This window comes from Thalia democratica, chromosome 1 (assembly GCF_965202585.1).
Source record: "Thalia democratica chromosome 1, ktThaDemo2.hap1.1, whole genome shotgun sequence".
NCBI lineage: Eukaryota > Metazoa > Chordata > Thaliacea > Salpida > Salpidae > Thalia > Thalia democratica.
The window spans coordinates 23,517,409-23,542,226 of NC_139165.1; the positions used below are offsets into that span (position 1 = coordinate 23,517,409).

The window sequence follows — 24,818 nt, forward strand, 5'->3', positions numbered from 1 at the left end:
GGAACATGTCAATTTAAATAATTAATAACTAACTGGAACTGTCAATAGTGACAAAATTGTGGCCGCTGAGATCTTGTTGGAACATGTCAATTTAAATAATTAAAAACTAACTGGAACTATCAATAGTGACAAAATTGTGTCCACTGAGATCTTGTTGAAACATGTCGATTTAAATAATTAAAAACTAACTGGAACTGTCAATAGTGACAAAATTGTGGCCGCTGAGATCTTGTTGGAACATGTCAATTCAAATATTATAAATAAAAATTTTAATAACTAACTGGAACTGTCAATGGTGACAAAATTGTGTCCACTGAGATCTTGTTAAAAAATGTCAATTTAAATAATTAAAAACTAACTGGAACTGTCAATAGTGACAAAATTGTGGCCGCTGAGATCTTGTTGGAACATGTCAATTTAAATAATTAAAAACTAACTGGAACTGTCAATAGTGACAAAATTGTGTCCGCTGAGATCTTGTTGGAACATGTCAATTTAAATAATTAAAAACTAACTGGAACTGTCAATAGTGACAAAATTGTGTCCGCTGATATCTTGTTGGAACATGTCAATTTAAATAATTAATAACTAACTGGAACTGTCAATAGTGACAAAATTGTGGCCGCTGAGATCTTGTTGGAACATGTCAATTTAAATAATTAAAAACTAACTGGAACTATCAATAGTGACAAAATTGTGTCCACTGAGATCTTGTTGAAACATGTCAATGGTTTGCAGATCCGATTGGTTGGCCTGCAACTGGTTGGCGCGCTTCCTCGTTCCTGTGTCTGTGTTGCAAATAAAATTGTTGAATTAAATTTTATAAAATATATTGAATACATCAGAAACTCAGTCTTAAAACTAGCCCATTTATAATTCATGCTTTACAGACTCCTAGTTTTCCTTAAATACATTACAATAAAACTAAATGTGTATTTGATCATTTTAAATGGACACAAGTCTAAAATTGAGTTGTTTCACTCTTTACTTGTTAAGTAAGTAGTAAAAAATATCTTATTTTAATTCTCCATTTTGAAACAGACTCTGTAAAATTCAATCAATCATGTGTATTCAAAGTTACATCTGTTAATTATGCTTAAAATATTAAGAATAAAACAGGATAACAAAACACTAAAATAAAAAAGAGAACAAAATTTGTTGATGTCTTGTTTATTTTTCACGAATCAAACACACTCATATTTATTATTTCAACTCATATTTAATATTTATTATTTTCACAAACTGACTTCTGTTACCGGAAACGATTGAAACGGCTGAAACTGAGGAATTATTTCCCTGGTCCTTTATCCTCGAGCTGTCTTTCATGAATTCTGATGATTTGCTCCTTACAATTCTGTATTTAAACATATTAAATCATTAAAAACGTTTACTGGTACTTGATTAAGGTGGAAGAAATTAAAACAGAAAACAATTTAATTCTTTTACACAAAAAATATTTTCTAAAATAAAATTTAAGTACTTATGTATAACAAGTTATGAAATTTAAAACAAGAAATCCAATTAAACAACAAGAACATTTGCAATCAAACCTGTTAATTGAAGAAACTGACGGAACGCTCTCGTCTGTGCAAACACCGTCGGCTAACAATCTGTGTTAATGATAATACAGTAATCATAATGCTCAAACACTATTATAACTTATTAACAGTAAATACAACTTTATCAACAAAACAGTATACATTCGGCAGCCAAATAAGTGTTAAATAATATACATTCATTGTAACAAATTGTAGAAATACTATGATCGTGATAAGTTTTAAACATAAATTGGTTTTCATCTAACCATTATTACATATTTATTGAGATAACATTGTAATGGTAATAATAACTGTTCCGATGAATAATGGTAATAATCATACTAATGTTTTCAAACCACATACAACTTGTAAAAATTGTTCAAATTTACAGGTTTTTTTTTATAAATTGAGATAACATATGTTTTATTTCACCTGTCCCTGATCTCCCACGCGAACATAGTGGGGTTTTCCCTTTTGTAAGAAGTGATTTTCTCCACAACGTCGGCGGTGGCCACCTTGGGTTTGCTGCCGCCGATGATGCCCGGTCTGATGCTGCCAGTCTCAAAGTATCTGAAATTTTATATTGGTTAATTTAAATAAAACAATGCGCAATTGAAAACCAACAACACATGAAAATCTAAGATGTTTTTTTTGTAATTTGACTTGAAACAAAATATTTTGTATATGTTTTGAGAAATTTGTTCAAGTAATTATAGTAAATAACAATTAAAAAAACATTTTAATTTAACACACAGGAAGTATTTGTTGGCTCTTAATTTAAGCAATTAAAAATAAATAATATTTTTCCCGGTTTATATATGATTACAACCAACTTATTAAGCTATTTTTTTTAATGTTACATATGGCCACATTACTAAAATAAAAATATTTAACCAAACGTTATAGGAGTTTTTTTAACAAAACAGTAAAGAAATAAACTCAACATTTGGTAAAATTTCAAGTACAAAACCTAAACATAACCTTTACTCTAAGCTTGACATACCAACCAAGTCAATACAAAAACATTTCAGCTTAAAAAATTATAACTAACAATTGGAAAGCTTGAAAAGTTTTAATGGTTTACAAACTCAAAAAAAATTTAAACTTCATAGTTAACACAAAACTTGTTATACCATGCCAACAGATAAAACTAAGCCAGCAAACTCAATTTCAATTTGTATGACATTAAAAATTTTAACCTTTACACAACCTTGAAACTCTTCAAAAAATATTGATCAAATCAATATAAAAACCCACAAAACTTACAAGTATTTTGATGATGACTTTTTTTTATGAAGTTATGTTTAATGTAAGTAAACTTAAAATGGCTTTTAAAATGATATTGAAAACATAAAACACAATATGCAATAGTATAAGTTGAAAAACTTATAAGATTTAAGCACAGAAACAAAACTTGCAAGCATTTTGCTGACGCAGCTGTGTGAAACCCTCAATAAGATTTTTAAACCTAATCTTTTTTTTTCTTTTTTTAAGTAAAAATTCAACGAAATATTTAATTCAATCATTTACTTAGCAAACTTAATTACAAAAAATCCACAAACCTTGCAAGTATTTTGCTGACGCAGCCGTGCGAAACTCTCAACTGTCTGCTGATGTCGCATGGTCTCACTCCCTGGTGCGACAGCTGCACTATCCTCTGCCTCACTGATTCCGGCAGAGGCCTCCCGTTCACGTACTGACCTCCTAGCTGGTTCACTCCGTTCCCGTGGCCTGTTTGTTATTATTTACCTTTAGAAAAATTATTTATATATAGCATTACTATTTGTTGAAGAACTGAATGAATAAGGCTTAGAAAACTGTTAGTAAATAAAATTTAGTTCGACATAAAAACTTGTTTTCTGATATTAGATAAGCATCTACACTCATCATATTAAAGTTAAACACATATAAAAAATCTCTGCAATAATCCGGGGAATTTTCTCTCAAAAAACCTACCTTTCTGGTCATTAAAAGCGGCGCTAGCGTTTTTTCTGTTAGTCTTGGCCTTGCTCTTCCTTTGCGGGCCTCTCTTTTTATTACTAGCAGGGGTGGCTCCTCCAGTTATAAGCTCATTGCCATCTGAGGAATTAGCAGCCACCAAGGTTCCCTGGGAGGTGACCAGGTAGGTGAAAATGGTCTGGTCCTTGTACTTTTCCTGCTCCTCCTTGGGCTGGCACACCAGTTGTGGGACAATACCCCTGGCCATCATCTCTTGGGTCTTTGAGACATTTTCAGCGCTGACAAGCTGAATGGTTCCAGCTGGCTGGCCCGGTAACACCTGGACAGTTGCTGCGGCAACCCCTTGAGCTGCGGCGACGGCAGCAGCTGTGTGGAGGAGGTCGGACATCATGGAGGGGTTGACACCATGGGGGGCTGCAACGGTTGCCGTGGAAGTGGCCGACTGGGCAGTTATTTCAGGCTGGGGTTGCTGGGGAGGGCTCACCTCCTGCTGCTGCTGCTGGGTTGCCTCAATCAATTGTTGCTGCTGCTGGAAGTTAGATTGATCCTCAACAGCTGAGATTAGAGTGACCTGCTGCTCCTCCCTGGCTTTTTTCTGCATTTCCTCCAGTATTTTCATTTGCTCATTTAGCGTATGGGCTTTCTCCACTACAACCGGTGGCTGGACAATTTGCTGTTCCTCTGTGAGCTTTGAAATCTTAGGGCTCTGGGTGTCTGTGGTGTTGTCGGTGGAGAGTCTCTTTGGAGCGGTTTGGGCGATGGAACCAGAGGACCCTGTGGCTATTCCTTTGGTTGTGGTGAGCACTGTTTCTGTGTCTGTTTTTTTGGCGGGCTCGGTCATTTTGAATGTAGGTTAAAACTAAAAATGCTGGTGAAAAATATGGATTTTAATATTGATGTCCATGTTTTTAATAAAGGCCATAGTGGGGCAAACATATAATTTTTATAAAAAAAATAACATAGACAATTTTTTATCATAAGCTCTATCTAAATCCTTAAAATACTCAACATTCTACATTTTTTATAGATAAATTATTTCATTAACTTAATACTGATCTCCATTTAAAGCAAAGGTTAAGTTATATGCTTGATTGCTAAACTGCTCAAACACAGGTAATATGGCTCATTAAGCTTTGTGTCATTCATTCAACTGTTACATTTGTACATACATAAAATGTTAATACTTATGTTTTGTTTGTTTAGGATTAAACACAGCACAAAATGTCGCTTTATATCATGATATAAGAAACAAATACTAATAAGCAGTTATTTTAAAATAGCACATCAAACAAAATTCAAAACATTTAATTTTGTATACATTTCAAATCCATAAAAAGCTTTTTGATTACCACTGTTCATCAAAAGATTTTATTCTGATCAAATGTATTTACATACAACTATTTTTTTTGTTCATTCAAACAATGAAGGTCGGTCTTATTTCTTTATATTTACAAATGTCTTGTAATTTTTGTCTTGTATTCAAAATTGATATACAAAACTGCAGTTTTAATACTATAAGTATAACATTAAGCATTAAAAACAAGCTTTAAATATTTAAATACTCATGTATACTCTTTTTCAAAAGATTTCAATATACTTTAGGAAATTACTTAACTAAAGATATTGGTATAAAGGAGTTCGTTTCAATTTACAAAAGAATTTAAATTCAATTATCTATTTTAGTGGTGTATACATAACATATGAAGACGTGTTTAAAGTTAATCCACACACCTTCATGGTTTTTAGTACAAACTTTCTTAATATTTTATGAAATTACACAACTATAAGAGTTTTGTATTTAATTGTTGTTCTTTACTTGGAAAAGTTTAAATTCTTAGCTAAATTAAATCTGCCAGTAGCTTATATCACTTGGATAAAAATGTTTTAACCCAGTTATAGTTTTGTATTACTTTATAACTAACCCTCTAATTTATAAACTTTATGGAAAATTTATTTCAACTGTTAAATTATGACTATGAACACTCAAAAAATAACATTTTAATGACCATGTTAAAATAAAGTACATGAAATGGTTTAAACCCTTATTACTTTAACAACTTTAAAACCATTTATATGTTTAAAAATTTAGATAAGTTTTTTTCTTGAAAATACAGTTTAACAGAAATAATACTTTCAATAGGCATATAAACTGTTTATTAGTTGTCAATACAGAACTTCAAAGTATTTCAATATGTTGTCTATACAAGCAGTAAATAGAAAACTTGTAAATAAAATATACAAATTATTCTTAAAACTACTTAGTTTTTACTTTAAATTTTTTGTTTCTGCTAAACATATTAAATTTATACTTTATATTTACCATCTATAGGACAATACTAATTTATTATTAATATGTTAATTTTAATTGACAAATAGTTTTTTATATTTACAACAAATTTCTTAACTATATTAAAACAAGTAAATAGTGAATTTTCTTATGTTATAATTAAAATTAAAGTACAAATTAATATTTTTCCTGCCCTATATGTACTTATCTAAGATGTTATAGTGTGGGTTGCCACAGATTTTTGAGAAATTTCTTCAAGGTTTTTGAAAGTACGTGTTTTTGTGTCTATTTTAGTTTGAAGTTAAATTTGAGGTTAAAAACTATCAAATAGTATAAAAACATTGAAAAGATACTGAAAAGTATTTTTCAATATGTTTTTTTATAAGAAAATCTAGATGATGACTGAAATATTTTATCTATATTATAAAATTTTTGTGTCAAACCAAAACTATACTAGTCAATATTTGAAAATTATTTAAAACTCCAGGTTTTTTATTAATTTTTATTCAAAATTCCAGGTTTTTTTTTATTTTTCAACTTTAAGGTTTTCCAGGCTTTTTAGCCTAAATTGTCAAAGTCCAGGTTTTGTGGCAACCCTGTATAGTACAATAAATAAAATTTTCATTGATTATATACTAAAGGAGATACCCTTTCACATGTACAAGTATTGTTTTGATTTTAGTATTTATTTTTTTAATTTTTTTAAACTTTTATTTATCATTAAAAACAGACCATGCCAATACAACTACTATCAGATTTGCCACTTTTTTAGGCAAAATAATTCTACCTAAGTTAAACCAAGCTAGCCTAAATCAGTCTGAGTTTATAATAAAATTAATTAAATATATTGTAGGCCCAAATATTAAAAAACTAATACTAAGAAAACTTGATATTGGAAAATACCTAAACAGTAACAGAAGGACTGTATAACTAATTTTAAGTTTTAATATATTGATTTAAGACATAAAAAATACCTTGAGATTCAAAAAATATATACAAATTAGTTTTGAAATTAATAACAAAGCAAGCCTGAGAAGGGTTGTTATAATTTCTTCCAGGTTTTCAAATTAGAACTTTTTTGGATTATTTTAAGTTTAAAAATAAGTTTGAGGTAAAAAACTGTCTTAAACAGTAAAACAACATTGAAAAGATACTGTAAAGCTATTTTAAATGCATTTCAGCAAAAAATATCTTTGAGATAGATTTTTTGTGTTAAATCAAAATTTTATTATTTTTCATTCAAAAATTGTTTAAAATCTAGGTTCTTCCAGGTGGTTAAGTCATTTTTGTTCAAAGTTCTAGGTTTTTTCAGAATTTATCAAATTCCAGGTTTATTTTCAACCCTGGCCTGAGTCATTAACAGTTTTTCAAAAAATTTTAAACTAATCTGAGTTGGTCTGAGGTTTTCAAAAATTTCAAGCCAGCCTGAGTAAGTGACAACCCTGATTTTTTTTAACCATTTATAACTATAGTGTCATTTTAACTTTTTTGTGTAATTAATCATTTTAAGTTTAATTAATATGGATACAATAAATAAGCATATAAATAAAGCTAAATCCAACAATGTTATACTATTGCTTGATATTTTTTATTCTATGCTTATGCAACAAAATAAACTTTATATATTTATTTATAAAAATGTAATTACAGATATTTTAATGCTAACAAAGTAAAGCCCTTGACTTATTGTTCAAAATGTTTACCATCACTACATTAATGATATGGTTCATTAAATTTTTAATTAACATAACCAGCCATCTGTGAATATATAAGACAAGAAAACTTTCAGTATAATTTATAAGAGTATCAAAATAAAAATAACACACTTAAAATAAAATTGGAAGAATCTGCTTTAGTAATCCCAGTACACTCATTAATTGATAATCAACAATTTATGTATAATTATTAATTATAACTTTATTTAGTAAACAAAACTATATTTAAAGTATTTTTTTAGTTGGAATACTTCAATTAAATAAATTTTGGTTATGTTACAAAATTTGTATGCATACTTCTTTTGTAGTAAAACAATTTCTACATGAATTAAAAGAACTTTTTTATACCAGATTTAGCTGCTTAATATAGACAAAAAAAATTTAACAATTTGTTTCTACTAGGTTAATTTTGATTTAAATAAAGTATACTAGTATTAAATGTTGGGAAAAAAGATTCAATATTTTTATTTTCATTCAGGACCAATTAAATCAGTCAATATTTTGTGAAAATGGGTCTAGGGATATGGGTTTAGAATGTAACATTTACCAATGATATTAAATGATAACCAAATAAAAAGACAGTAACATTTTGAACTTGGTGTATTTTAATATTTAGTAAGAAGTAAATGACTGTAGAACCTAAAAAATATGTATAAAATTTCAAAAGCAAAATCAATAATTTTTCTTTATGAACTATATGGTAAATCTCACATAAATTTATTGAGTTAGTTACGCATGTTTTTAATGAAAGTAAAAAAAAACTACAAGTGCAAAAATTATTTTAAGATTGAAATAAAAGGAATAACCTTTTTAAAAAGCACAAAATTTAACTTTTATATAAATTAAGCCAGACAAAAAATGTGATTTTCATGATACCAAATAAATTCATTCTTAATTTCTTAACTTATTGTTATTAAATCAAAATCATATAGATTCCTTTCTAAATGATACTACCTGGATATAGATTTAAAATTAACTAACTTATAGACAGCTTACTTATAATTACAGACATAAGATAATTTTTTTTATGCTAAGCACAGTGTTGCCACTCTTTGAGTCAAAAAATCTTCCTTGAGTGACCAGAAACTTCCCTGAGTAACCTTAAACTTCTCTGAGTTCCCCTGAGTTTTTTTCAAACCCTTAAAAACTATTTTTATTTATTAAAAATTACCATTTATATCTAAGAATATTGAAGAACTTGCCGCAAGGCTTAAAATTTTCAAATAAGCACTTAAAAATAAATAAAATAAACTTTTATGAACAAAATATTGACACTGGATTAACTAAATCTCCTTCTAGATCTAGAAAAAAAAATTCCCTGAGATTTTTTTAAAAGTCTTAAAATTTCCCTGTAATTTTTAATAAAAACCAAAACTGCCCTGATTTTTCCTGAATTAAAAAAGAGAATCAAAATTCCCTGAGTTTCCCTGAGATTTTCTACAACTTTAAAATTTTCTGAGTTTCCCTGAATTCCCTGAGTGTGTGGCAACCCTGTAAGCATTATAAACAATACTAAATCAATTATAATTTTATGTAGTAATAACTTTGTAAAAATAGCTTACCTCACAGTTATCAGTTTTTCAAATATATACAACTACAATATTTATTTACAATTGAAATAGTTAAGTTCAAAATTGTAGTTACTTATTTCCATATAATGTAATCATACAACAACAGAAAACTATTCAATTATATCTAATTTACAGAGCTTTATGCTTCAATGGTCTTTTTTACAATACTCTGGTTCTGTTCCTTGGGTTCTAATTTTTTGACCAAATTGTTCACTTTTCAGTAGCTTGAACCAAAATATCAAAAAGCCAGAAAAGGCTTTCTAGCTTCTTCCACTAAAAAATCACAAACTTTTTGAACTTCGAATGTAACAACAAAACTGAGCTGAACAAAAAATCAAACTTTTACTTGTAAAATAAAACTTGATATTAAAACATAATTGCTTAAATTCAGCAAACAAGCGACAATATCACCATTCTTTAAAATTTTGCACACAATAAACGCACTGTGTGCTCATTTCAAATTCAAATATTGTGTAGCGTTAAGCGATGGTAGAAGGCGCAATTACCTAATCAACCGTCTCACTCCACTCAAGCGATTTACACTCGCTGCTGCCCGCTCATGCTGAAAAGCTGGCGGAGCAGAGAAATTTCGGCTGGAAACAAACAAGCCTGCTTTTTGTTCGAGCCAAGTTTTTTTTGTGTTCAGTGAACTGGTGGTAAATTTTGCACAATTTTTTGAGGTTTGAAGTTTTTTAATTCAAAAATACTTTAAACTGTTTTTAGTTTGTAAGTCACAACTACTGTGTTTTTATTTAAAAAAATAGTTTTTAAAGTTGTTTTCGTCTAAGCTTAAACAAAAACCGTGAAAATATTTTCCTAAAGGTTTAATAATTCAAGGTATACTTTAGTCAGGACACGTTTAACTTATAGCCTTTACAGAGAATTATCATAATATAGAATTCAGCCTTTCGTCGAGTTTAGTTGTGAAACACAATTCTCGCTTAGCAGCTGCTATTTCGAAATGAATGATTTATCAGTTTTAAAAAGAGCCGGTTTGCCACGCTTAACTAAGTTTATTAGAACAAAACTTTTACTAATTCAATAACAAAATAATCTAAATCTTATTGTAGGTTTATTTTCATTTTTGATTTATTATTTTGATTGTGTTTAGGTATCGATTTAGCTTTTCAAAAAACTTGAACTTTTTTTTACACTTTAATTTTTTAAAGCAAGAAAAAAATAACTTAAACGAATGCTAAATATTACTAAAGCAAACAAAAAAGCAACTAATGACCAAAAACTATTAAAAAAGAACTCAAACCAAGCGCAAAGTTTAAAAAAAAAATTGTTTTCTGTAAAAATTCAAGCTCGTTACACTCAGCTAAGCTTGTGGCGCCTTTTAGCAATTTATTGAAGCGATGAAAAGACGCCAAGCGTTGCACAGCGCGCGCGTTGAGAGAAAAATCGAGAAAAAGCGGAAAAAGCACACTCACGCCAAGAGCGCAAGAAAGAGAAAAAGCCAGAAGCGTCGCACACGCGTTTGGCTCGAGGCTGCGTAGGAAACCAGCCACCCGTGTGATGCTGCGATGTTGAATGCGATTTTTGTTTTCGGGTTTGCGCGATTTCGTGTCTGCGCTGTTTTTTGTGTGTTTGGTGTGAATTTTGTGTCAAATAAAAAGCTTTCAAACGCGCGATGTTTGTGATTTAAATAAACGTTGTGAAATTAATTCGAACTAATATATTTTCATCAATTTACACATTAGGACTGTTTCAAAGAAATAACATTTTAATATCACAAACAGTCTGTAATGTTTTTATAAATAATGTGTGGACAATTTTATGAAATAAACTTTGTACCAAGCTAGATCGTAGTTAAACTAAAGTTGTAGTAAACTTGATTACGGTGCGTTAAACTGTCGCTACAAAGTACAATAAAACTGTCGATATGCTATAATTTTATAAAAGTTTAACACTTTAGCTATTTAGCTTATTGCAGTTTAAAGCAGTAATTTGAATTTTTTTTTAAGTTAAAAAAAAATATTTAGTTCTTCAGTTTGAAATTTTTTACAAACTAATTTAACGCTTTTTATGTTGCGTTGGCAAGATTTGTAGATAAACTTTTTAGACTGTTAAATAATTTGATTCCATAACAATAGCTATGTTTCGTAAATTGAAATTAACTTTCTGTGGTTATTACACTTTCAAAATTTAATAAGCATATCGACCGGGATTCGTATTTTTTGATTACAACTTTTAATTTGACACAAAAACGCTATACTTATTTGTTCATAAATATATATAAAACGTTAATTTTAATAATTTCCGTACAGAGCAATAAAAACAAAAATTTATGTTTGTTTCAAATGTTTTACATCAGTTTGAAAACCCTTTTTGAGTTCAAGTATATTCATTACGGTGTTCAAATAAGTTTAATGTAGTTAAGTCATGCCAAATTTTTAAATAAAATGCATGTTTCTATACATTGATACGATTGGTCTGCTGCCAGTTAACTTTTTTAAATGTAAAAGAAAACAGTGTTTCTAAATTTTTTTTCAACTTTTACATATCAAAATTTTATATATAACTTTGATCATCATTTTTTGAAAATAATACCGAAAACATACTTTTAAACTCTCATTAGAGCAGTTGGCTTTAATTACTAAAAGTATACCTATTAAATACAAGTAGTTGTATTTGTTTATTAAATACAAACTTTACATGTTCAACTCATCTCACGTATGAGAAAATTATTCGCGATGACGCGACGAATTAGAATCTCAATTGATGTGCAATAAAAAACCACTTGAACATGTTTCATCGAGCTTCAGTTTCAGTTTCGTGTTTGTTTTGCAACTCAAGTGCTACCAATTGCTTTGTAGTGTGATTAAAGTTTAATGTTTTAGTGCGAAATGTTTAAAAACAACTTAAAGTTGATCAACTAATTAAAGTAGTATAAGTAGCGTCTTTCGTATTTATTGTAAGTATTTTTACTTTTTAATCAGTTTTTCTAAACAAAAACTTCAAACAAACTAATGTTTGTTCGTGTTAGCAAACAAAATTTACCACATTCAGGAGTAAAAAAAAATTTTTTACGTGTTATTAAGTTTTATGCATAAACTTAAACTAAAATTTGATTATTTTAGCTTTCAATAACATTTGTCGCTCAAAGCCGAATTAAACGTCCAAGATTATATAAAACCAATATTGAATATTCACATCATGTAAAGTTTTGACTTGTTGAACTATCGTAACGTGAACAAGTTTCTAAAAATTCATGCTTGCAGCAACCTCTAGCGGTAGAAATAAAATCTGCTCAAAAAGTTTCACCGGTCGTGTTATGACTTATTTAAGAACCTTTTATTAAAAAAGGTGAATAATAGCAAAAAAATATTTTTTTTTTAATTCAAACACCTCTTGCTCGTTTAAAACTTTTATTTTTTGTAAAAAGTAAAACTGAGTGTCAGTAAGTATTTTGTACTGGGCCAATAGTTAAAAGTTGAAAACAATTTTTTATTAAGTGCAAAGTATTTGAACTAACTTATAAGGACATTTGTAAGGCTTATCAAGTTAAAATCAAGTTTATATTAGCTAAAAAATGTTAAAGTCCTAAAGCAGGCTAACCGGTTTTCCTTTATTGAACCATTATATACAAATGAAAACGATAAAAGCTGATATTACTTATGTGTTCAATATATTCTTTGGCTTTCTTTAGTTTTTAAAATTTATCATGACTACTGAATTTATGATTATAATACATGTTTTTATAAATTACAAGTTTTTAATTACTTTGGCAGTAAATAAAAAATAGTCATACTTTTCATGATTTGTGTCAGCGTTTTTCAAAGAAATCACCAAAAATGCGTAAAATAGTGCGCGTTTAAATTATTTGATTTTGCACAAAAAGTTTTAAAAGCGTAAAAAATATATTATAAGCGTTTTTTTTCAACTTTTAATACAAATAATAAACAAGCTTTAGGATTTTTATACCTGTATATTAATAAATTTCTGAAGGCAAAATAAAAAACAAGATTAAATTTTGATGTAATAAATATGAAGTAATTGATTGTAAACAGTATTTTTTAGTTATTTGCGCGTTTAAAACAAAATAATAAGAATTGTTGTACGTCCAAAAACTAATTTCATGACCTACCTGATATCACTCGAAATACTTTTTAAAACGAAACTGTTTTTTACTTATAAATAATACTTTGTAGGTACTAATATACAACAAGGTATACTGATACGGTTAGCCAGCATACGTTTTATAACTAGAAGTTATTACTTTAACTTGCTCTTTACTGCAACTCAGCGGAAGGTTTTTTTTTTCTCGTTCTGTGACTTTTTTCCAAAATAAAGTTTTAACTTCAGATAATATTTGTGAAATGGGTTGTTTGTAAATATTTGGACACTGGAATGTCGTTCAAAAAGCTTTTTGTTCAAAAATAAAAGTATTCACTGCAAAATAATTAGTGCGATTCTCATTTACGTAGGTTATAACTTTAATTTAAAAGTCATAAAAAGAACGTAAAAACAAGGTTTTTATTTTACTAAAACTTTAAGTCCTATAAATATAATACTAAGCTTTTCATGTGTTGCGATGTTCTTTATACAAGTTTTAAAGCGATTGCTTTGTTATGAATACATCAATCTTTATTTTCCAGATAAAATTTAGTCTCTAATCATTAACTTAACTGTTTTCATTATATAGAGCTTTGTTTAAAAAATAACAAGATTTACTGAATAATTAAAAGAATAAAAGTTTACAAAATGGTGCGCATATCAACTGTTTTACTGCAAAACTTTGAATTAATTATTTTCCCCTATATATTAAATCTTCCTTTTTTGTCTAACACATTGCAGATAGCTTGAACAAGTTGGTTATATATATTTTAAAAACAAACTTAACTAATCCGTAAAAAGAGTTGTTGTTCTTATAAAAATAATTAAGTACGAAGTGGTAATTGTGCATATATTACTTCATTAGTCATCGAATGACTTATCCATAGGTTTAAAAATAGCATTGCTAAGTTTAAAAATACTGGGAAATAACTTATCACATTGAAACCAAAAACCAGCACAATACAATCTTTATAAGTTTTGAAACCACTAGTTTGAACCATCAAAAAAAAAACACATTTAGTATGCTTTATAGAAAAATACTTAAAAAATTCATAGAAGATATTTTAATTAAAGTTGTAATTTTTTAATAACATCTTTAAAAATATTAAAAAAAGTATCATTCACAAACTTAATTTTAATAAAAACATCTTTAGTTTATGTTGAAGTTATATTATAAAACGCGTCGAAAAACCTTACAGTACAATAGTGTGAATAAAATGTGTTTACGTTTTCATAATTAAAAACTGACATAAGTTTTCAAGAAAAATCTCAAACTAGACATCAGCAAGGGAGCTAATAATATCTAATCAGTCCACCAAATTAAAAACCCATAAAACCCTTAAATTGATTGCTTCAACCGATCTGATTGTTTTTCAGATGTCAATCCATTTAGTTTTTATTGGCTCGAAAAAAACAATGCAAGCGACTTAACCCTGATCATTTAATCTCTAACAAGTTTAGATTTTATTTTAAACAGCTTTTGCTATGAAACGTAGCGAAATGAGCTCCAAAAATAAAAACACTGTATTCGATCTAAAACATTAACTTTGTTGAAAAAACCTACAATTTTTTCAGCTAAAATCTTAAATAATTTATCAGCAAGGAATAAAACCCAATCAGTCCACCGAACTAAACCCTCGTAAAACCAACAAACTGATTGTTTTCGCAAACCGAATTGTTTTTTCAGATGTCAGACTTAATCCGTTTACTTTTTTATTAGCCCAGATCGACTTAATCCTTGATCATTTTCAACGTTAAACTTGTTTTCGTTCTTGTCAAAACAGATTTGCCCAGCACGCTTACTTTTTATCCGAACGATTTGAACGTAATCGTTTGAAGATAAAGAAACCCTTTGTCTGTTGCCTAAAACAACCTTGGCAACCAGTCTGGGGTTTACATAACAAGGTTTCCATGGTAACCGATGCGTATCCGAGGGGGTTGTCACGCAACATGAAGACCTGCGGTTGCTAATTAGTTTGCTTTCTAAGAACGAGATTACTCAAGAGCAGATATTTTAAAAGCCGAATGTTTTTTGAAAAGTGTTTATTTTGATGAATTAACTTTAATCATTCAAATCAATCATAAGTTGTAAAATAAAAATTGAAGTTTTATGAATAAAATGTCTAAATAAATCTTTTGGTCGTAAATTTTATATCTGTTTGTATGTAAATATCACAGTATAAAGCTTTCCCAGGATGGCTTTTTATGACGTCTGTAAAGTATCTGGTTTCATTGATTAATCATAAGATTGATGGTAATTCAATCAGTGCGAAGTTTTATATCGTTGCATTTTTGTTCAATATTGGTTTTACTTGAATTTGATAAACAATAGAATGGTATGACATTTAAATTCTCACAATAAAATAAATACGTTTATGTAATTTAAGCCTTTTTTGTATTCCTTTAGAAATTTATGTGTTTCTTTTTGTTGTATAGATTTAGTGGAATTGAGTATTGTTCTGTATTTCTTTTGAAATATATTTGTTCGTTGTTTATATATATATATATAAATATATACACCAAGCTATTTACTGTAATTGTAAGCTATTTTGTAATAAAACTAGACTTTTTAGTTGAACTTTTACTTTTTTACACTTTCCAAACAAAAATTACAAAGCTCTACTGATAATGATAAGATCGTCACGTATCAATCGGTTGCTTAGCAACGTGTCACGGTTGCTTAGAAACGGAGGGGACAAAGGTTTCAAGTCATGGTCCTGCAGTTTCAACTGGTTGACTGATCAACCGCTGGTCCAGAAATAACTGCTCAATGTACCATGCAAGACCATTAGTCCGTAGTGAGTCTGTAGTGTCTTGATTTCAGTCGTTTTCTCAAAGTTTATGACATAGTTTTGTTGGTTTAGAAAGAAAAATGTTTTAAAATTTCTTTTTGAATTAACGTTTTTTAGCTTGAAGAGTCCAAAGCAACTCAAAAAACATCAGAGTTTTTGTCTTTTCTTACGATATTGAAAGTACTAAATAGTTTTTGGTTAAAGCTAAAAGAACAAAGCTTTATTTTATGAAGGATATGTTAAAAAAATATCAAAAGACCTAGAAAGTTTTAAAACTTTTATCTTATAAAGTTCAATATTTTTTTACTCAAAGAACTATAATACCTGCTATTAAGCTTTGTTTTGTAACAAGCATTTTAAGATAGAGTACCAACAGATGGTCAAAAAACATAAAACCAGGTTAAGACTTTCAAAGCACCGAAATTAGTTTTTTTACCAAAACAAATTTAAACGAGTCGGCCAAAAAACAAGATAAGATAACCTCAAACACATTGCCAAGTTTCAGAGATAAAAATTTTGGCAGCCAAACGCTGCTCTTTACGTAAGAAGCGGGAGCGGCCGTGACAACTGATCCGTGACGACGGTTGCCACGGAGACAAATCTCGTTTCCAAGCAGCAGCGGCGGGGACCTGGGTTGTCAGGGATTTACTCATTAGGCGAAATCGAACAAGGCCTTTCGTTGTCAGGCAAATACTCTTCTATGGAGCGTAAATGGCGCGTTGAAAGATTAAAGTTTCGTGGGTTTTGTTGTGCAAATACCTGCGGCAAATTCCCATCTTTTAACAAGTGTTACTTAGTGTTTTTTTATGTAATACTTGTGGGTGAAATTCAGCTTTTTCAAAAGAACTTTTAATGGATTGCATTTGTAGATGATAAAAAATCATGGCTCAAATGAAGTATTTTAAGTTTTGAAAAATCTCTGAAGCATCTTTTAACAAGTGTTACTTAATGTGTTTTCTGTATTATTCTTAGTATTGTGTTTTCTAGATATCTTTAAATGATTACTTTTATTGTGTTTTTGGGTGATAAGGGTTAAGTCATAAGTCAAGAAAATATAATATAAGTCTTTGAAATGTATTCGTTTCAGTTGAAATAAATAAAAAACAAGTTCTGCTTACTTTACAGCTGGTCCTAAAAACACTTTATCTTAAAAAAATCGAAATAGTTGTAATTAATACATTTCAAACTTTATAAAACAGTAGTTTTAAAGTAATATAAGTAATATATTGTTAAAAGTTCAAATAAGTTGAAAAGGTACAATAGAATTAATCAAGAAGCTTTTCGAAATCGCTCTGTCAGTCTTGCATAGCAACAGACCTTGCATGGCAACAGACGTACCGTAGCAACCGGTACCGGTAACTAACACCAAATTAAGGGTCAGTAGGCTACTCATCTATAAAAATGTAAACAAATACTTTTTGCATAGCCTACTTTTATTATAACTTACTTTGCTTCTCAGGTCAATTGATATGCTTTTTTTTATTTATGCTTACTGTTTAAAAAGATAAAACTAATATTTTACAGAAGTACTCTGACGAACAATAAATTAGTTTAAAAGGAAGTAATTATAAATTTAAAAGTACAATAGAGTTTTGTTTATCAGCTACATAAATCATACTTAAAGCTTTTTTTTATAGCGAATTGTTCGCATAGGTTCGTAAGACTTTTTTGTTTAATTTTAAGAAAGACAACTAATAATTTTTAAAAGATGCTTTTCGTTTTAAATGTCATCAGACTTTCTCACACTCTTAGTACTCAAAAACGTTTACGTTTCATCCAAACACATGCCTTTGGCGTGAACCGTAAATAAAAGTTTGGTGTAACTTGTTTAGTAAACAAGAACAGCTCCTAGCATAAATTTTACCTTATTATGTTAGGGTGGGACTCGTTTAGTAAACAAAAACTTAAAAAAAAAACTTTAAACATTTTTTAATTAATTTTTTTTTACCATATCATGTTATAAAGGTAAAAGTTGTATACTAAACAAGAAGAACTCTAAACACCAATTTTTTACTTAGAATGAATTTTACCCTTTTGCCATTATGGGTTAAACTTTTCAAAAAAAAAAAAAACCTTTTAAAATAAACTTTAGCCTTTTTGATTTAAAAAGTTTTACCTTGAAATTTAAGAAGGGTAGAATAAAAGTTGTCAACTTAACAAAAATAACTCCAAACATTATCTATTATTTAAAATTAACCCTATTAAGTTGGGGTGGAACTTGTATACTAAACAAAAATGAAGTTTTATTTAAACTAGTTACTCAAGTTTTACCTTTTTATGGTAGAGTTAAACTTGTTTGATACATAAGACCCCAATGTAAACTGCTGGTTCAAAACTTTGCTAAATTTTATTAGGGTGTAAATTGTTTAGCATAAACAAAACCCTCAGAACGAAAACTTCAAATTTAAAACTTTTGCAACCTCATGAAATGTTTTGGCTGATCCTTGTGCAACCACTTATTTACTCACAAACAAATTACACACCATCGGGTGTACAGGCAACAAATTATACGCAGCGAGGCCCCATTATCTAATTATCCGCCTCGGCCAACCGATAATTTGGCTTTTGTCGAGGCCAATTCGCCGCATTTTCTTATTTATTTTGGGATAAAAAGTTTGCAGAATAATACTATAGTTCGTTGCACAAGTATATTTTGTAAAAAAAAGGTTTATTATGTACATTTTATTAAAGTGTTGTGTTGGTGTCTTGAAATTGTTATGTACAATACAAGTTGTGTTTTTTTTATGAGTATAAGTTGCTTTTTATATGTTTTTATTTTCGAATTATGTTGTCATATAAATTATTAATAAGTCGTTTTTAGTGTAAAAAGTAATGAAAACAAACAATGTTTATGTTCATAAATATTTCAAAATTATCTATTCGAAAATAAAACCAGACAGTCTCTTTTTAATGAAAGACGTATGATAAAAATAAAAAAAACAATTAAATTGTCCATGAAACTTTTAGACAATCAATTAGATGAACAGACAGTCGCTGTATGTTTTGCGAAAGTCAAGTACACGCCTAAATCGAACTAAATTAACCAAATAATTATTGTTTAAAACAACAAAAATAACTATTCATTTAAAACAAACACGGTCTATCCGCTGACTGATTACTGAAAATCACCATTGTTACCCAAGATAAAAATTCAACCTTAAACATTTTCATTAAAACAATGTAATAAAAACCGTTGGTGCGTAAACTTAATTAAAACAGATATACTCGTAAATGCCTCGTATGTTGAAAACATAAATTAAATTAGGGATGGTCTCAGGTATTTGCATCAATCTTTTCGGAGATCTTTCTGCGCACCTGCTGGCTAATGAAAAATAATTTAATATTGTGGTTGTGTTACGAAACAAACTGGTTTAGTTGGCTTTTGTTTCAAGAATTTGTTTGAAGTTTTGAGATACTGTGAATATTTTCAAACCGCACTTCAGTGAAAGGTGAAGAAAAAAATTGAAATTTTTTCTGAAACAACTTTTATTGCGAAATTTACTTACCTCCTACACAAAGTCAAAAATTAAAAGTTAAAGTACATATCAGTCTTAAAATGGTTTGAAAAAGGAAGTTGATGTATACTTTTAATTTACTCTCTGGAAACTTATAAGTTCTAGAAAAATTGTTAACCACATTTCAGTAAAATATTATTAAAATTAAGTAAGTTATCTTGCACTACTCTAAGAAAAACAATTTATTGCGAAATCTGCTCTTCATCAACACAAGTTTTAATAAAAAGATATACTTGAAAAGACATTTAAAAATGAAGTGAATGTATTTTAAATAAATTTAATAAACTGCATTTGTAAAAATATAAACTTTGGAAGTATTTTTATTCATATTTCTAAACTGTTTATTTTTTAAACTTAAGCTTTTTATATCTTTACTTACATGCGTATAACAAAAACTTAAATTTAAAGTACCTCAACAAAAAACACTATCTGATTTTTTGAAAACATGAAATTTATAAACCCTAGTCTTATGGTTGTAAAGTTATCTTTCAAAACTGAACTTGTAGCATTAATCTCGGTAAGTAAGTAGGTAGAAAGCTATTTAAAGCTTATTTTGAGCTACTAACGTTCATTCAACATTAAGATAACACATAAAAAGTATATCTGCAAAAATGTTTACAATTGGAACTACTCATCTGTGGTCAACTTATTCAATTGTTACGTAATTATTGCACCGCTGACCTTGCGTAGCAACAGACCTACCATGGCAACAGACCTAGCATAGCAACAGACGTTGCGTAGCGACCGATGTTGCGTAGAGGGGGAGTTTTCGTGTCACGGTGACAGTTTTGGCGGGCATTGATGGCCACTCAAGGGTGTTATGACAAATATTTTGGTGCCTAGTAACCTAGTGCATGACAACTAAGGGTAGCTAGATAACTAGTGCATGGTAAGTCATAAAGTGTAGCAAACAATTATTTACAGAACTTGTGGTATTACCACTATTGTCTATCAAGCAAATTATTTGAGGTATTGAAAGCTTTTATTTCAAAAAAAGTATATTAATCAGCTGTCCTACTCTTATGTTTTAGTTTTATAATTACAAATTGGAAACAAAAATAAAAGTCTTCAAGCAAACAGAAAAATTCTGAAAATGGAGTTTAACGCTAACTTTCGACCAGCAAAGTTTTGTTCACAAGATTTTTGGTTTTATGAGTTTTTAGTTTTTGTTTTACTCTAGAAATCGTTTACCAACTTTCTATTAATACCATATTACTTTTGAAAACCTAATCAAATTAAACCGTTTGTAGATCAACTAATGAAAAATATCACTTATTCAAATAGAATTCTCGAACATTTTATTAACATTTAAATACCAACTTATATATGAAAATTAAAACAAAATAAATTTATAAAACCAACTTGATCTCTTGCTTCCGTTCTTGCTCTTCCTAGACTTGCTGTTGCTCCTGGCAACCTGGTGTTGTTGGGGCGACATGACGATCTGTTGGGGCATCTGACTGTGGTAGTTACCGTTGTTCTGAAAAATTAAGTTATGCAGTTTATAACTGTTTAAATAAGCTGTTTTTACTTTTTATTGTTTTGTAGATATACGAAATTGCTTAGAACAAAAAGCGTGTTATTGTTCCAAAACTAATTTTTTCTAATTTTAACAGTTTGTCCTCTACTAGTATTTAAACTTTCATTAGATCATAAATTTATACAATACTAAGTTGAAAATCTTATTTTATAACAAGTATTTTAAAATCATCATTTATAAAATTCAAAATAAGTCCTTAAAAATTGTTAATTTCTTGTTTTTAAAACTAATTTTTAAGTTTCACTCTTTTAATATATGAGTATAAAAAGATTTTCAATAAACTACTAAAGTATAAAAAGTATTGCTGTATTTACTTTGTTTAAATCTAAAAAAAATATCAAAATAAAAATACAAACCTGCTGTTGCTGCTGATGGTGGTACTGAATTTCCTGCTGCTGTGGTTGCCCCCCGTGGTAACCGCCCTGTCCACCATGGTTGCCATGGTTACCTACCTGCTGGTTGTCAATGACGTGCACTAGATGGTGCTCGGTGATTGGCTGCAGCTGCTCGTACGTCACCAGCTGGTCTTCGCAAGACTGTGACGTCACAATGTGCGGTTGTTGGTAGTGGGAGGAGGGGATGCCCCCGTAAATCTGGGGAGTCGAGAAGTCCGTGGCCTGCGGGTCCGCCTGAAGCATCTGAAGGTGTACAATGAAAATAACTAAAAAATCAAATTAAAAACTAACTTAATTTTTTTTTGTCTTTGCTTAAGCATATACGACAATCTATAAAACAATTGCTAAAATAGTGCACTTACTATTCAGTTGCTTAAAAGCATTTCCGTTAGTTTATATCTCGGGGGTTAAGGTAAAATATCGAAGAGTGATTTAGATATAAACGTAAAATACTTTTTTAAGTGTATAAACTTTTAAGTTTAGCTTTTAACTTTCAGTATTTAGTAAAAATAACATATCGAACGATATACAATGGATTGTATAAATTTGTTGGCCTGGAAGTTTTTTTTTAAGTTTTAAGAAACTTTTAATACATATATTTCATTTTTATAACTAATACTTAAAATAACTTTTTTAAAGAAATTATGTAAAATTTTATTTTAAATATGAATGTTTTACATATTTTTAAGAAAGGAAGCAAAGTTATAAAGAGTTACACAGCATTACGAAATCCGAATTTAATAGCTTTGTTGAAAGGAACAAAAAGTCTTCCCAAAAATATGCAGCACAAAGTTATTTATAAATGTAATTCAACTTCTCATTCAGCTGCATCAGTTTGATTAAACCATTGTCATTTGAAAGAAAGTTCTCACATTTCGACGTTTCAAACTGTAATGAATTGAACCAAGGCTCTATAGACGCGCATATGTATCATATTATGAAGAATTCCTTTTGTTTGCGCAAACCGCAGGTGCTGAAAAAGCACTTAAAAACAGCTTTAAGGAATGATACGTGGCCAGAAGTTATTTTGGATTTTCTGTCTGTTTTATTGGATTTACTTTAATAAAATTCTGAAGTTTTTCTTAGTATTTGGAAAACAAAACCTACGTAAGCATGAAACTTTAAACTAATGATGCTTATTGTGATATGCATGGTTACATAAAGAATAACATTTTTATGATAAAAATAGAAGCTTTTATTGGGTATATTCCTTTTAGAATTTAAAAAAAGAATTGTTTAAGTTTTTGTTCCTTTTTTTTTGTAAAAAGTTGAATCTTACATAATCTTGCAAACTATTATGAGACTTTTAAGGGAAACTAAAAAACTAATTTTAAGTCTAAATGTAATCTAAAACAATAGTAAAGTCAACTAATGAAGGTTAATGTAGTAAAAATGAATTAGAAAATGTAAAATTATTGAAAAAGATAAATTTTAGTTACTAAAAGTAAACAGATATTTTAGAAAAGTTTTTTGGCTATACACAAAAAAGTAGTTTCAAACTGAAAAAGAGTTGCTTGAAAGTACTATTTAAAAAAAAAAGTTTACAAAAAGTTTCAAAAATGTTTATTAAAAGCGGTAATTCATAACAGCTAAGAATTCAACCGATGTTTTTACAATTGAAACAAAAGGTTGAACGGTATATTTTTTGGTTATAAAAGCTAACAGTTATACATTTTTATTAATTTGTTTTTAAAGTAAAATTTCATAAAAATTTAATTTTAAAATCTACAACATGCAGCTCGAAAATTTTTTAAAAAATCTTTGTAAAGCTCAACTGCAAAATAAATACGTGCTTTCTTTCCATTATTATCCACAACACCCATCAACGCGCATTGGAGTCAAAACAGCGGAAACAACGTTCAAACCATTCAATACACCTTGACACGGGGGCGAGCGGGAAGATTATTGCGTCACAAACGGGAGATTATGACGCAACACCGGGACGCTGGTGCAGTCAAGCGTGAAAAGACTCTTAACTCCGCCGTTGGAGCGTGAAAGACTCAGCATCCAACATGAATGACTTCAGTTTAAACTTTTCTGCGGACTTCCGAAGTTGTTCTTGTGTCTGGCAGAATGGAAATCGAGCGTTTGTGACATGCCAAAGGCTTCAATGAAAAGGGGAAGACAATCAAAAACCGCGCCATTCGCTTAAACAAACACCCTTTTGCAGAACAAGAACAGTGTTAGACTGAAAAAAAAAACAGATTTGCAAGCAATAACAACGCTTTCAAAAGTAAATAAACATGTTATGGAGCGCTTAGCGCTGTGAAAAGCATAAAAACACACGGGCTTATGCGGGTTGAAATGTGCGGAAGGTTTTGTTTGTGGACGGCTTAGACGTTGCATTATGCTAATGACAGCCTTTTAAGAAGAGTTGTGAGCTGTAATAAAGATGAAAATTACATATTTACAAACAAATTGCTATGTTGTACATACATTTTTGTCTTTAAAGTAAACTAGTTATTTGTGTCTAAACTGAAGAAGCTGTAATGTGAGTAGCATTTTTAAAGTGCTTTTTAAAAGTATTTTGTGGGTAACACGTGTAATTTACTTCAAATATGAAGTAATTAACACACTACAGGTGCCAAAAGATTACTTTAAAAGCTTTTAACTTAACAAGTGCTTAATACTTTCTTTGTTGTAAAGGAAATAATACAAATTTAACTTTCAATAATTTTGTCATGTTGTGTATAAAAGTTTGACAGTCTAGTTTTATCATAATAATTACCTTAAACTATTTTTTGATTTACCACGATCAAAAATTTAATCAAAGCAAAGTAAACAAGTTGCCAATAAACACTAGTGCTAAATATATTTTTAGTTTATATATTTTTTTTAAGTTACAAATTAAAAGCTATTTTTGGTAGAGTAACAAATAAAGTCTTTGTTTTTTGATCAAAATAAGAACTGTTTATGTATATTTTTATAAAATCAAAATAGTTCTTCACCTGCTTGTTCATGTTGTTCTGTTCCGATGACGTAACTGAAATAGGTAGTTGTGGCGTCATCGTTTCCATGGTAACCATGTTGCCTGGCGATGACGTAGAAGAGGTGATGATGTTGCCCGAATATATTGATGATGTCATTAACATTTTGCTACTTTATTTGATCTGTATTCAAATATTAGCTTAACAAAAAACTTTTTGTATGCAGTAATAACAATTTTTAGAACAAAAGGCTTTTTTTTTGGATCGCTTTACCATTTTAATAAAAGATAAAGCGTCAACCTTACACAGAATTACAGCTTAATCATGAATAGATTTTAAATATATTTACAAAAAAAAAGATCAAAGGCAGGAAAGTATTAACTCAGCTTTTACAAAACTTCAGATAAGCTTATTTGATCGTAGTCAACGATTTTACTTCAAATGCTCTGTTACTTTGTAAAATCTTAATAAGTTAATATTTTAAACGCTGACTTCTGCTCAAAACGTAATATAACTGAAA

At 29.2% G+C, this 24,818-nt stretch overlaps 1 protein-coding gene across 5 annotated transcripts in view; it reads right to left on the bottom strand.

The window, feature by feature from the left end:
• Positions 1-24,477, bottom strand: part of LOC145832931 (uncharacterized) — a 43,697-nt gene extending 19,220 nt beyond the window's left edge. For 4 of the 5 annotated variants that reach the window (XM_082940373.1, XM_082940309.1, XM_082940240.1 and 1 more), the window contains exons 1-6: positions 3,495-4,360; positions 3,101-3,269; positions 1,971-2,108; positions 1,551-1,610; positions 1,248-1,354; positions 672-788 (exon numbers count right to left, since the gene is read on the bottom strand). In XM_082940373.1, coding sequence (XP_082796499.1) covers positions 672-788; positions 1,248-1,354; positions 1,551-1,610; positions 1,971-2,108; positions 3,101-3,269; positions 3,495-4,338 — 1,435 coding nt within the window. In that variant the 5' untranslated portion in view covers positions 4,339-4,360. Of the gene's footprint in view, positions 1-671; positions 789-1,247; positions 1,355-1,550; positions 1,611-1,970; positions 2,109-3,100; positions 3,270-3,494; positions 4,361-20,798; positions 20,917-21,332; positions 21,615-24,319 lie in introns of those variants that run through there. The other variant, XM_082940441.1, reaches the window with a different exon arrangement.
• Positions 24,478-24,818: the final 341 nt, after the last annotated feature.